We start from the raw sequence: 15,515 nt of genomic DNA on the forward strand, positions 1-15,515 counted from the left end.
CTAAAGTCTCTTTTATTACTAATTTGTAGATTCTCTTTCTTTTTTTATTTCTCTTGCCATGTAGTTGTTGAAGACAGAGTTGCCTCCCACACTCTACAGAGCACCCCCTTCTGGATGGTGCTTAGTGCCTTCCCTTGGGACTGGGCAGCCTATTTCCCCATCCTCTCCATCTCCAAGATGTGTGTTAATGTCAGATTACCTCTCTTTTTTGGTGTTTTAGCAACTATTAATGATTACTGTCCAGCTCCACTGAGGCACTGGAATTGCAAAACTGTGATAGTGACCAATGGGTTCTTAAGGCTGGGTTTTTTTGTTTTTTTTTTTTTTTTAATGTTTTAGGGCTTTTTTCCCCCTGTCATTATGAACTCAAGAATTTTTAATGTATTTGATGTGTTTCCATTCAGTGTAGTTATAATTCTCATTGATGTCCAAACTTCCATCTTTGGCCCATGAAAATCTCCTTCAGTTGGATCCTGAGTCTTGTGGGTGCAACCCCAACTTATCTTTACAGCTTCCCTTATAAAGGAAACTGGACCCTGCCTTGATCCCAAAGTTCTTTCTTGTATCTCAGGCATTCGGCACAAAGGTGTGAAGGCTACTTTCATGGAACATGAGAGCCCAAGGCAGCCAAGACCTGAGTGGGTCACAAGGATACGTACCCTTCATTCTCTACCAGTCCTCTGCAGTCTACCACAGAGCCTCCAGTGCCTATCCTGTCTCGTGTCTGTAAACTGACTAAAACAGAAAAGAACATCTTGCATTAAAATCCAGTGGCATTTCATACAGTTGTAATACAATGAGCCATTCCAAATGTGTAACTTACATACATTATTAGACAAAGCGAGGCACATGTATATACAGAAACACATCTATTCCTAAGGCTCCCAAGTATGAAGCATTTACTCCAATAGCTGCATGCCACTGCATACAGCTTGGAACATTCCTGGTAAATGTGGAGAAGGAGGTGCTGTGTTTTCACATTCCCCACAAAGATAACAGATTCACAAAAGTCACTTCCTCTGAGTGACCTCATTTGTAAAGAAGATCTTGACTTACGCTTAACAAGGACACAGCACTTTCAGTATCTGCGAAGGTCTAGATGAATTTAAATATTTATTCTCTATCCCTACTACGAACAACAGAGACATTTATAGAGTTGCTTCTACTTATTCATTTTTCCCCTGGCACATCACTCCATAGAGAAAAAGAAATCACAAACAAAAAAGTATTAAGTGAGAACTTTCTCATTACGACAATTTTCAGGATGCATACCCACTGTTAATTTATTTGGAGTCAAGTCTCTTCAAGACAATACCTGAAAGTTCTGGTGTCCTAACTCACTCTGGTATGCTGCTGAAACTAGGTTTTCTCCGACTCCTTGCAATGCACACAGTCAACATTTGAATTACCCTAAAATGCTAGTAAGATGGGGTGGATAATAGAACAGGCCACTTGACAGATAAATCGCTTCCAATGGGATAACTCCAGTCAACACTTGGAACTTTAGCACATTGGATTTTCCTCTTCCTACATATTTCAATCCTGACTCTATAAAATCCTATTACATTGAAGTCTTCCGAAGTCATCCTTGCTTTGTACATACATGACAGGGCTTCCTGAAGAAACTATTTCTCAGCTCTTGCATGTGTGGCCACCATTCTTATGTACACTTGGAGGAGACAATGACAAATTAATTATCCATGAATACGGTGTCTACAATTATATTTAAAATTATAACCCAAAATTCTTTTGAAGCCTGGTCATTTTAACTCAACTTGGAATGACGGGATGAAGGGAATTAGATAAAATAATAAAACCACACAAGATGAACGTTTTTAGTGTCGAAAAGATGGCCCCGGATGTGGCTTGTCCTCTGAAATATGTCACCACTGTCAGTGCCTGTGTGTGCTTTCTTGGTGATGAAGCGTTGAATGTTAAAGTCTGTAAAAGCATCTCTTTATACAGATGAGAAAGTTCTTACCCACTATTTGGCCACGAACTGCATCAGTATCTGAGGGATTTAGTTTGCATAGATCCAAACGCTGGTCTGCAAACAAACAATTCAAAACTTAACCCAGGGAAATGTTAACTAGGGAGGAAGGCAGGAATTTGTGTATTCAGTATTCAAAAGAAAAAAAAAAAGATGCCTCATAAGCCTTCTTCAGTTGTATTGAGAGGCAGAAAAGCATTTGGTTCTTACATCCAGTATCTTTTAATCTGCTGATGGCATTGGAGAGTAGGCGCACACAGCCCAGAAAGCCAGCTCCCTGCTTCTTGTGGATCTTCTTGTGGTTCCACACGCTGATGGTTATAGAATCAGTTTTCCCAACATACCTGAAAATACGCAAATTCCTTTTTAATTGTCTTTCTGCATTATGATAGCTCACTGAGATTTACTCTGATTGACTTGTTAGTACAAAGGAGTCCTTTTAAAATGGTGGTGGCTCTCTATTCCACATCTAACAGGCACTCAATAAATATACATCTCCTTACTTCAATGGTTAAGGAAAAGGACAACGGCCAGTTATATAAGAAGCAAATATACATAAACTAGATTTATGTATTATAAATACATAAATCTAGATATATTATTTATTATTTATTATTATTATTATCATGAAATGATGATAATCTTAACAGAGATTCACCCTATTTTCATAGTTCCAAAGGACAATGACATTATTCATAAATTCCCAACAACTAGGCTTAATGTAGAATACCAGTTTGCAACAAGGGCCTACTTATAAACCCACGGATCCACCCAAAGCTCACTGAAGAGTACTAAGTCAGACTTTATACCCCTCCTATTCGCCATGCAAATCAACCACAGAAGGCAGCTTTCAAGACAAGGGATGACAACCACTTTCCAAGCTACTTAGGATTCTTGAGTCTAACTGAAATGGGTCTTGGAATCCAGTTACGAAAAATCCCACCGAAAACTCAGTGCAATCTGTATCCTACAAAACCAAGAATCACTCCACGTTCCTTCAATCAAAGTTTCTTACCAGGGACATGAAAACGAAGGTGTGTATAAAACAGTGGCTTTCAAAGTACAATCCATCTTATGAATGAATGTAAGAAATTGTCTGATGGTTGCATAGGCTTACACACATTCAACCACCCCAAACTATATTTTCTCTTGTAGAAATATATTTGTACTAAAAAGTGGGATTTAAAAAAATAGAGATACATATAATACATATTTGCATAATAAATATGCATGATAATAATGCATTTTTTATTTTTATTATTTTTTAATAATGTATTTTTCAAAAGATTTTATTTGTAAGTAATCTCTATGATCAAAATAGGGCTTGAACTTACAACCCCAAGGTCAAGAGTCCCATGCTTCCACCAACTGAGCCACAATATGCATTTTTAAAATAAAATTCTAGGGGTGCCTGGTTGGCTCAGTTGGTTAAGCATCTGCCTTTGGCTCAGGTCATCATCCTAGGACCCTGGGATCAAGCCCCAAGTCAGTCTCCACACTCAGCATGGAGTCTGCCTCTTCCTCTCCCTCTGGCCCTCCTCCTCTGCTCCTGCTCTCCCTCACTTTCTCTCAAATAAATAAATAAAATATTAAAAAAAACTAAAAGTACAGTAAAAACTCTACAACCAGGTTTGGAGTCTCACTGGAAAAGATAAAAAACAAAAAAGAGTAGCATATAGAAGACCTGAACTATGGCCCTTTTTTCCTGTTAGGATGGCCAGGAGATTGAAAAGTCTGAACACCACAGTTATGGAAGCAAACCATAAAAATCCACGAAAATGTCAAATGTAAGAACTTCCAAGTACACAGATTCTAAAATAAGGCAGTATGTATTCATTTGGCTGTCCACTTTTGTTATCAGTAAGAAATCAGTGAATCATTTTTATCTTTATTATTAAACATTTATCTTAAAAGCTAGATACCTACTTTCCTGGGGTTCCCCAAAAGGCTTATAGAATATTCAACTCACAGATCGTAGTGCTGGTTCCATTTTGGGTCCAACGTGTTTTTCACAGTGTCCGTTGAGTGGCACTGCCCAGATCCATCCACCACAATCTTTGCAAAGGGGTCAGGGAGTCCTACAGGAGAAGGAACAGCCACATCTGGATGAGACTACAGATCCCTCCATGTGACACAGAACACAATCTTCCAGGCTACAGAGAGCTTCCCAAACATCTAATTTGGTGAAGATCATCCTGGTGCATTTTATTCTCTAATTTAGGGTTAGTCTGATCAGAAAAATAAGTTATTGTTAGTTAGCTTTCTAATTTGGTGAAGATCATCCTGGTGCATTTTATTCTCTAATTTAGGGTTAGTCTGATCAGAAAAATAAGTTATTGTTAGTTAGCTTTCTAAGCAACCAAGTATGACAGGACTCTCAAATTTTGAGAGGCTAGAAAAAGATAAAATACACTTAAATTCAAAATTTCATTTCTGATCACTGAGTGAGCTAATTAAATGGAAGAAAAGGGATCTATAATTAATTGTCTTTAACCCTTCTAAAAAAGAATACCTAGAAATCTTTACTGATATTTTGTCTATTTTATCTATGGACACAAGTATTCACCAAGTCTTAATCAGGTAGGTTCCTAAATGGTGGCATCTGAATCACACACATCTATTCGATCAGAGAGGTGGCAAGACAGGGGCCTTTGGAGACACACCAGTTGGGAGTCACTACTCAGGAGCTTCCTAACTTCTTGAACAGAGCCTGTGAGCCTAAGTTGAAAGTGTAAAAAATGTCACTTAAGAACTGAGCAGCATTCTTGCAAGGAGGAAGAGTGGAGAACGTCATGCTGCCAGCACCCACCTTATAGTAGGTTAATTTCTTAAGGGGTGATTTCTTCCTTCAGAAAAAGATCCTCTATTTTTTTTACGCTTCCTGTCATTATGAGGCTTTCAAAATGTGCTTTAATTTCTAAAATTCAACTTAACAATTTGACTCAAACCCAGCTATTCTATAGAAAAATGTCTCTTGTGAATTTGAGCTGAGAACACTTCATCCAACCCAAAGCAATGTATTAGTGGGCGGAAAGACAGAAAACAGGGTGTGGCCGGAACAGGGAGCAAGAGAGATCATTTTTCTTGTAGGAGTTATAAACTCCATGCCTGGCAGCTAAGGAGCCTTGCATTGTAGTCAACTTGGAAATGAAGTGTGTCAAACCACGGAGCTATGTGCGAAAGGATCGGACTCTTAGGGAAACATTCTCGGGGGTTTTTAAAAAGTTTATTGCAAGAACATGTGAAGAGTATTAAAATTATAAAGGAGCAAAAGCAGGTGGGTACTTACTGAAGAAGTCTTTCTTTGCAAGGTTCTTGGCACATAATACTGAAAACAAACAGAAATCTAGGGTTAGCATTTAGGGAGAAGATGTTCCCAACTAGTTGCTAGGGAGTGCCTTGTGTTGCCCGCCCCAACCGGCCCCCAATTAATGTGTCAAAGCCCTAACCCCAATGTGATGGCGTCTAGAGGTGGGATCTTTGGGGGTGCTCAGGTTTCAATGAGGCCATCAGGGTTGGGCCCTCTGTCGGGATTAGTGGCCTTATAAGAAGAGACCCCAGAGCTTGTTCTCACTCTGCTCTCCTTGAGAGGACACAGCAAGAAGGCAGTCATCCCTATGCCAGAAAGAGGGCCCTCACCAAGACCCGAAACTGCCAGCGCCTTGATCTTAGGCTTTTCCAGCCTCTAAAACTGTGAGAAATAGATGTTATTTAAGCCAGGTAGTCTATGGCATTGTTTTATAGCAGCACAGACAACTGAGATATGAGTCTATATTTGCAATAGAAAAAAATATTCTAGAAATTATCTTTGCCAATGATCGGCTTTCAAGTTTAGTGCTACATTAAACTAAAAAACCTGACACGTAACTAGAAAGTATTTTCTCCTCCAATTGGGAATCAACTATAACAAGTTAAAGATTTAATTTAAGTTTTAATTTAAACTTTAAACCTTAAACACATATAGATTTATCAATATGCTCTTATAACTGCATAGGATCACATGAATGCCATTTTGGTTGTTTTTTTTTTTTTTAAAGATTTTATTATTCATGAGAGACAGAAAGAGAGCGAGAGAGAGGCACAGGCACAGACAGAGGGAGAAGCAGACTCCATGCAGGGAGCCCGATGTGGGACTTGATCCTGGGACTCAGGATCACGTGCTGAGCCGAAGGCAGATGCTCAACAGCTGAACCACTCAGGCGTCCCGAATACCATTTCAAATTAAGACCTACAATATTTACTTTATGGCTACTGCTAATAGAAACAAAAGGAACTGTGTATTTTGCACATTCAGATAAATAATAATTTTGCAAATGCTAGAGAATGGAAAGCAAGCGGAGATTGATAGAAAATATGGGGCCACCATCAAGTATTGTGAAAAACAAATGAGAAAGTGCGTATTAAGAATTTAGCACAGGGGTGCCTGGGTGGCACAGTCAGTTAAGCATCTGACTCTTGGTTTCAGCTCAGGCTGTGATAGGTGGTGAGATCAAGCCCCGAGTTGGGCTCTGCAACTAGCGGAGATGTACTCTCCCCCCTACCCGCTGCCTTTGCCCCTCCTGCTCATGCTCCCTTTCTCTCTAAAATAAATAAATAAATCTTAAAAAAAAAAAAAAAGAATTTTGCACAATGCTGGCATATAGAGAGAATACAATAAATGCTATTGTTATTTTAATAATGAGATGGCATCCAGCTACTGTGAAGAAATTTTGTCACCAGTTCTGTTACATGATGAAAGCTACTGTGACAAGGGAAAATTACACCAATGTCACTTTTATAGCGCTTCACAAATTTTGCCAGTTTTTAAGAATATAACCTTTTATTTTTAAATATATTTTATGAAGATATATTCATATATATTGTTCTGCAAATTTTCACTTGGTATATTTTTATGTAACAGCATTATCAGATACAATTCATACACTACATAATTCATCTATATAATGCATATAATTCAATGGTTTTTAGTATATTTGCAGGGTCATACAACCACCACAATCAATTTTAGAACATTTTCCTCATCCCCCAGAAGAGATTCCACACCCATTAGCAGTTATTCCTCAACTACCCCCACCCCACTCCTAGGCAACCACTCATCTACTCTAGGTCTCTGTGGATTTGCCTTTTGAACAGTTCATAAAAACAGAATCCTACCATACATGGCGTTTTGTGACTGGCTTCTTCCACCATACATGTTTTTAAAGTTCACCCATGTAGCAGCATGAATCAGGACTTCATTCCTTTTCATAACTGAGCGATACCCCTTTGTACGGATAGACCGCATTTTCTTTATCCATTTGTCAGTTGAGAGACATTTGGGTTGTTTCCAATTTTTGGCTATTGTGAATAAACTGTGGTATAGACCTAAATTTTATTTCTCCTGTTGGGAACCTATAAGCCGTCATGTCTAACATTTTAAGGAAGTGCCAGACTATTTTCCACAGCATCTGTACTATTTCATCGTCCCACCAGCAGCTCTGAGGGCTCCGATTCTCCACACCCTAATACTTGTTATTGTCTGTCTCTATGGTTTTTCATCTCTGTGGTTTTAATTTGCATTGCTCTGATGACTAATGACTTTGAGCATCTTTTCATGTGCTTATTAGCTATTGGCAAATCTTCTTTGGAGAAATTTCTATTTAAATTGTTTTGCCTATTTTTTAATTGGCTGATTTGCCCTTTTCTGTGAGAATTATTCTAAATATATAGATATCTATAGATAAGATATCCTTATCAGATATAGGATTTACAAATATTCTATTCTGTGGGTTTTCGCTTTCTTGATGATGTTCTTGAAGCAACAAAGTTTTTAATTTTGAGGAAATCCAATGCATCTATTTTCTTTGGTTGCTTGTGCCTTTGGTGTCATGTTTAGGAAGGCTTTGCCTAACCAATGGTGTTAGAGATTTACTCCTATATTTCTTTCTAAGAGTTTTAGTACTTTTAGCTTCTTTACGCTTTTAACTTATTTATTTTTTTTAGAGATTTTATTTATTTATTCATGAGAGACACAGAGAGAGGCAGAGACATAGGCAGAAGAAGTAGGCTCCCTATGGGAAGCCTGATGCAGAACTCAATCCCAGGACCCCACGATCACAACCTGAGCCAAAGGCAGAGACACTCAACCACTGAGCCACCCAGACGTCCCTACACTTTTAACTCTTAACTAGACAATTTAGGCTATGATCTATTTTGAGTTCATTTTGTGTGTAATGTAAAGAAGGGATCCAACTTCATTCCTTGGCAGGTGGATATCCAGTTTTACCAGCACAATTTGTTGAGAAGATTATTCCTTCCCCATTGACTTGTCTGGACCCTTGCTGAAAATTAATTCCCTATAAATGTGAGAGCTTATTTGTGATCTTTCAAATCTAGTGCATTGATCTACATGTCTCTCTTCATGCCATTACCACACCATTTTGATTACTGTCTTAGTCTGTTCAGGCTACTATAACAAAATACTATAGATTAGGTAGCTTATAAACAATAAACATTTACTTCTCACAGCTCTGAAAGTCTGAGATCAGGATGCCAGCATGATTTGGTGAGGGTGCTCTTCCAGGATGCAGACTTCTTGTAAATCCTCAGCAGAAGGGGCTAGGGATCTCTCTGGAATCTATTATAAGGCACTAATCCCATTCATTAAGGTTCCACTCTCATGACTTAAGTACTTCCAAAGGCCTCACCTACTAATACCATCACCTTTGGGAGGGGTGGGGGTGGGGTGGGGGGGACCAAACAAACATTCAGACCATAGTAATTACCATAGCTTCATAGTAAATTTTGAAATTAGGAAGCATGAGTCCTCTAACATTGTTCTGTTTCAAGATTGTTTTAGCTATTCTGGATCTGTCAAATTGTCATGAATTTTACGATCAGCTTGTTAAACTGGCGGGGGGGGGGGGGGGGGGGGGGAGGACCCAACAACCTGAAATTTGATAAGGACTTCACTGGGTCTGCAGGGAATGTGGGAGTGTTCTTAGTGTCAGCTAAGAATCTTAAAACTTCTACTCCATTAACATGGGATGCCACCCGCCTTACCAGTTCATTTAAGTCTTCTTTAATGTTTTGTAATTTTCAGAATATAAGTTTTGTATTTATTTTATTAAACATATTCCTATTTTAATGATTTAAAAATATTTTTATTTAATTGAGAGCAAGAGAGAAAGAGTGAACGAGGGGAGAGGGAGAGGCAGAGAGAAAGGGAGAAACAGACTCCCTGCTGAGCAGAGAGCCTAACTTGGGGCTGGATCCCAGGACCCTGAGATCATGACCTGAGCCAAAGATCGATGTTTAACCAACTAAGGCACCCAGACGCACTCCCACACACACCAAGTAATTTAATATTTTGGGTGCTGTTGCAAATGGAATTGTTTCCTTAATTACATTTTAAGATTGTTCATTTCTAGTGTGCAGAAATATAACTGATTTTGTATATGCAGTTTGTGTTTTACAACTTTGTTGAATTCATTTATTAGCTCTATTACTTTTATTATTTTGAATTTTCTGTATAAAAATCATACCACCTGCAGATATAGTTTTACTTCTTCCTTTCCAATCTGGATGCCTTTTATTTCTCGTGCCTAACTGCCCATTACCTTCAATACAATACTAAATAGCAGAGGTGGGCATTTATCTTGGTCCTGATCTTAAAGGGAAAGCATTTAGACTTCTGACCACTGAGTATGATGTTAGCTGTGGGGGTTTTTGTAGATGTCCTGTATTTGGCTTGGGAAGTTCCCTTCTATTTCTTGTTTATTGTTTTTATCATGAAGCACTGTTAGCTTTCATCAAATACTTTTGCTGTGTCTACTAGGATGATCATTTAGTGTTTGTCCCGTATTTATTGGTATAATATAGTACATTAAGTGATTTTCAGATGGTAAACCAACCTTGGATTCTGAGATAAATTCCACTTGTATGGTGCATAAATCCTTTATGTGCTGCTGTATTTGGTTCACTAGTAAGTTGTCAAAATTTTTTGGTCTATGTTTATAATGGATATTGGTCTATAGATTTTTTATTTGTATCAGGATGATGATATTGACTTCATAAAATGGGTTGAAAGGTGTTCGTGTTTTTCTTTTTTTAAGATTTTATTTATTCATGAGACAGAGAGAGAGAGAGAGAGAGGCAGAGACACAGGCAGAGGGGGAAGCAGGCTCCATGCAGGGAGCCCAACGTGGGACTCGATCCTGGATCTCCAGGATCAGGCCCTGGGCTGAAGGCGGCGCTAAACTGCTGAGCCACCCAGGCTGCCCTTGTTCTTTTTTTTTTTTTTTAAGTGAAGAAATGATATTCATTATTCTTTAACATTTAGTAAAATTTGCCAATAAGCCATCTAGGCCTGAATTTTTCCTTTGTGGAAAGTGTTTTCAATTACGTATTCAGATTTTTCTTTTCTTCTTGAATCAGCTTTGGTAGCTTGTGTCTTTCTAGAAATTTGTCAGTTTCACCTAGGTTATCAGTTTCTTGGCATACAGATGTTTACAGTATCCCCGATAATCCGTTTTATTTCTATATAGTCAATTGTAGTATTTACTCTTCAGCAAAATCTTTATCCCCTTCTTTCCCAATGGACAAGGACATGGACATACACATTACAAACACACACACATACTCTCTCTTTCTCTTTAGTCTTTTTTGTGGATAAATCATAATTTATTACAGCTCCTGCTGCTGTTTTGTTTCTGTAATTACAAAAGTAATACTTACCAAAAAATGAAAACTTGGAAATGCATAAGTAGAAAATGCATGACCCTGATATCTCATTAACTCTTTGCTCAGGATTCTCCTGGCTACTTTCACATGCTTATTATTCCCACTGAACTTTAGAATCATCTTGAGCAAGTTAAAAAAAATTACTTCATAAATAAATTTGAGGGAATTTATCTCTTTACAGTACTGAGCATTCACATTCTTGAACATAGTATATTGATTCATTTACTAAATTATTCTTTCATGCTCTTAAGTGAAGTGTTATAGTATGTGTGTGTGTGTGTGTGTGTGTTATAGTATTTCAAAGTTTTCCACATTTCTAATTGGGTTTATGCTTAAGCGATTTTTGGTAGTGCCTTGAGTGGGAGTGTTCCTTTCACTGTATTTTCTGTTATTTGGATATAAGAAAGCTATTAATTTTCTTATGTTAATTTAAAATCACCCATCTTTTGCAACTCCTCAATGGATCTGTAATGTTCTTTCCTTCCACTTCTCTTTTCTTTCCCAAATGTGAATGTCTCAAAGGCTCTCACATCAAACTCAAATGTCCAAAACTGAAGTCAAAATCTTCCCACTGCCTAAAAACCTGGTCCTCTCCCAGGATCCATTACTCCAGATATCATCAGCTAAACCCGTCAGTTGCTTAAGTCAGAAATCTATGTGTCATGCTTTTACTTATTGAGCTCTTTCAAATGTCTTGACTCTTCACCATCTCCACCCTTGTTCAAATCCCCATCAGCCATCACCTGGTAACCTTTCCAAAATTTAAATCTCCCGTATCTTTCCACACTGGGTTCTCATTGCAAAACTCCAGCCCTGTCATACTCTGACCGCAACCTACTACTTCACCTCTTCAGCCTCAAACATTATCCACCAGCTCCAGCCCTTAGTTTTTCTCAGGTGCTGGTGGTTGGGCTGCTTTCAACTGGAAGAATTCTGCTCGCATCTCAAAAAGATGAATCTTTGTTCATATTTACAAGACTAGTAATGTTTTGATTTAAAGCTCATTCCAGTGGAATTTGATTACATCATAAAGTGGAGAAGGTCTCGATAGTGTCAGCAAAGATAATCTTGCCTCCATTTTGTGATCATTTAGGGCCATACTGAATCTAGTCTGGTTAATGGAATTATGATTCCTCCTACTAGAATAATTTTGTTATCTTGTCCACTCTAGGGGATAAAATGATAAAATGTAATTTACTACAGTGTAACATCCCACTTTATTTAGAGCTACCACTCATTTTTAGACACCAGTTCTGAGTGAGCTTTGGAGGACACCACAATGAACAGAAAATGAGCTTCTTTCCCTCGGCATAGAGACCACCACCTGGTTGCTTTGACTCCAACTCTCACGTGCCCCTCTGCTTTGGACACAGCATGTGTCTTACCATCCCAGAATTTCCTAATCATATCCCAGAATATCCTTATGTTGGGAATAAGTAAAGAGTAAATTACATAATATTCGCTTTGCATCTAAAAATACATGGAAAGGAAGTGCTAACTTGAGGTATGTTCTGTTAGCAGACAACCTCTTTACCAGGTCCTCAACAAAGGCAATTTCCCCAAAACACTACTTGTGGTTTCACCCACCCTCAGGACAGGCTGCAACGGCACAAATTTAGTACTTTATTATAATAACCAACTGAAGGAAAGCTCTAATTTGTGTCATTATGTCCACTATTTTTCTCTTCTCCAAGGCTAGAGTCTCTAGCTATCATTTTGATTCCTCCCTCCTCCTATATTTACATGTGTCACCGGGTCCTAGCTTTTCCTTCTTCTGAGTATCTCTTGAATTTGCCCTTTCCCCTAATTTTGTACCCAGTCTCTCACTGGTGGCTTCACTGGCTCACAGTTTAATGGAAGAGGAATGGCACCCTCCCTCCTCCAGCTTCTCCAGGCCACATGATGTTCGGCCACCAGATCCATCTTCTGAGATCAGACAAGATCGGGCACGTTCAGGGTGGTGTGACCGTAGATCAGAGCCATCTTTTGAAACGCTGTTTTCATGTTCTGAGGCCCCCAAAAAAGCTCCAATGGGTCTGTATTGTATCTTCCTGCCAATCTAAACAACTTCCTGGGTTCTAAAGTGTCCCATTCGCTGGTATTCCTTGCATTTCTCACCATTCTTCAGAGCACAGCTTGGTTCATCATGCCCTCCTCCCACCCTAGCCAGTACCACCTGGAAGCAACCATTCTTGCTTCTCAACCAACCCAACAATCCTCTCCTTTTGCTCTGTTTCATCTTCACTGTTCAGGCTGAGGCTCCTTTCTCAGCGAAGCCTCATTCAGGCCAGTGTTTCTGGAATGTCACTCTGTGGTAATGTTTCTACCAGTGCCACAGTGAAGCCAGTGAGGCCAATATGGTGAGAAGTTTGTAAAAACGGAACAAAATCATTTTAAGTGCCTGTCCTTTGTTCTGGTGTTATGTCTTCTCTGTATTTTTTCAGGTTACAATATCCTCTCGTCTTTAACGAAGTGAGGTAAAACAGGGATAATCTCACCAATGACTAGGTAAAATAAAAAGCTGGCAATTTGCTGTTGAAAACTACATTTACTGCTCCAACCACCGGCCACCCATTCCCTCTTGCTGTTCCTATTTACGCTAAGAACCAAATGGCTGAGCAGTCCATTACTTTTCACACAGGTAGGCTTTTGTCCACCCAGGTAAATGATGTTCTCCTCAGACAGGGTTTCGTGTGGAACAGGCCCCTCAACAGCCACGTAACACAGACCGTGATGAGTAAGAAAGAAAGACCCGACAGAGTAATAAGGCTACAAACACAGAAGGTATTTGAATTACATATAACATCTAAGTAAAATGCTCATCTATTAGAACATATAATTTGCCACACAGGAGAGCTGCCCACAACATGCACTGAAGTATATGGTTAGCTGTCTACCTCACCGAGCTCTTCACTCTGAAACACGCGTTTTTTTTAATCAACTTAGGGGAAAATTCTTCAAGCTACAAAAAAAAAAAAAAAAAAAAAAAGGGAGAAAAACGGAATCCCTGCTAAAGGCAAAGCAGAAGGTTTCCTAGTCAATGTGTCACCAGCATGCCACTTTGCAGGCCCTGAACCAGAGTCACTCACCTGTCAACTCTCATACAAGCTTAAGAAATCCTCAAATTTGCATTAAGAGGGGGGGAAAAAATCACATTTCAGTTACATCAACAGACAGACTCAAAATGCCCAAACCTTTAAATCCATATAGAACTGAACTCTGTGCCACTGTTTGCTTCATGGAATAAACAACTTTTCCCAATCCTTCTCCATAAGCTTACACACACACACATACACACACACGTTTCCACTATTCACACACCATCAGGTGATATAATGATTTCTTCTTTGCAGGGAAAATTGTCCAAGTGACTCAAATACATTTTAGCAGCCACCAACCATCCCAACCGGCTTAGTAGCCGGGGGGACTCTCGTAAAGTACAATCCTTAGACGGATTTCTAAGCACCTCCTTGCTTAAAATACGAGTGTTGCAGCTTCATCTTCTATAAATGTATTAAATTAAGAGATAAACGACAAAATTGTGTGAATTATTTGAACTCTAAGTGTAGCAGAGCTCGCTCATACCCCCAAACCCTGCAGGGTAAGGTGGGGCTGCCGCGACAGAAATTGTGCCCTCCTCCCCACCTCACCCCCCCACCCCACCCCAACCTGCCAAATACACACACACACACACACACACACACACACACACACACCAGCCGCAGCAGAGCTTGGCTCCAGGGACTAGAGGATCTGCCTTCTCCTCTGCCTGCCACTATGGGTCCCCACCAGCAGCAATACCAACACCCACTTTATGACTTGAGAGGCTCAGAAGCTCTTTTAAGTATGTTACTCCCTACCTGTTCCTTAGAGGATGAGGCAAGCAGACATACAGGGCAGGTGTCATTTTTTTCCACTTTATTGGCGAAAATGATTAAGATTCAGAAAGATTTAGTAGCCATCCCCACCTTCAACCTTCAACTCCATTCCATCCCATATTATGCTATCACAGCAGCATCCCAGCTGTCACCAGTTTTTTTTTCTTTTTTTTTAATTGGAGTTCAATTTGCCAACATATAGCATAACACTCCATGCTCATCCCATCAAGTGCCCCCCTCAGTGCCCGTCACCCAGTCACCCCCACCCCCTGCCCACCTCCCTTTCCACCACCCCTTGTTCACTTCCCAGAATTAGGAGTCTCTCATGTTCTGTCTCCCTCTGATATTTCCCACTCATTTTCTCTCCTTTCCCCTTAATTCCCTTTCACCAGTTTAAAATTAAATCCTCTACTTGTATGCTGCTTCCTATCTGTTTCTCCCTTACAGAAATGTACTGGAACAAGGAACTATGTCTTTTATATTCACCCTTGTATCCAGAGCTTGGTATGGTGCCTAGCACATAGAGGTTACCTTTAACATGTTTACTGAATAAATTATTTACTTATTTATTAAATCCATTATTCTTCTTCCTTTTTTTTTTTTTTTTGAGAGACAGAGAATGTAAGCAGGGAGGGACAGAGGGAGGGAGAGAGAGAATCTTAAGTGGGTGCCACATGAAGCCCGATGAAAGACTCAATCTCAGGACCCTTAGATCATGACCTGAGGCAAAATCAAGAGTCACATACTTAACCAACTGAGCCACTCAGGTGCCCCTTGTAAAAACCTTTTTTTTTTTTCCTTAACTATTCACTAGAACATAAACACCAAGAAGGCAGAGACTATCCTCCTGAAACATTACATTCCTGCCACAGAGCACAGGGCCTAGCATAAGTTAAATGCTCAGTAAATGTTTGTTGAAATAAATG

At 39.3% G+C, this 15,515-nt stretch overlaps 1 protein-coding gene across 2 annotated transcripts in view; it reads right to left on the reverse strand.

The window, feature by feature from the left end:
• The window catches only part of SMURF1 (SMAD specific E3 ubiquitin protein ligase 1), a 113,401-nt gene that overhangs the window by 27,040 nt on the left and 70,846 nt on the right, over nucleotides 1-15,515 (reverse strand). For both annotated transcript variants that reach the window (XM_072837023.1, XM_072837022.1), the window contains exons 2-6: nucleotides 5,280-5,318; nucleotides 3,960-4,068; nucleotides 2,201-2,334; nucleotides 1,982-2,047; nucleotides 660-735 (exon numbers count right to left, since the gene is read on the reverse strand). In XM_072837023.1, the coding sequence (XP_072693124.1) occupies nucleotides 660-735; nucleotides 1,982-2,047; nucleotides 2,201-2,334; nucleotides 3,960-4,068; nucleotides 5,280-5,318 (424 nt within the window). The remainder of the gene's footprint in view (nucleotides 1-659; nucleotides 736-1,981; nucleotides 2,048-2,200; nucleotides 2,335-3,959; nucleotides 4,069-5,279; nucleotides 5,319-15,515) is intronic.

Source organism: Canis lupus, chromosome 8 (genome assembly GCF_048164855.1).
Source record: "Canis lupus baileyi chromosome 8, mCanLup2.hap1, whole genome shotgun sequence".
NCBI classification, from domain to species: domain Eukaryota; kingdom Metazoa; phylum Chordata; class Mammalia; order Carnivora; family Canidae; genus Canis; species Canis lupus.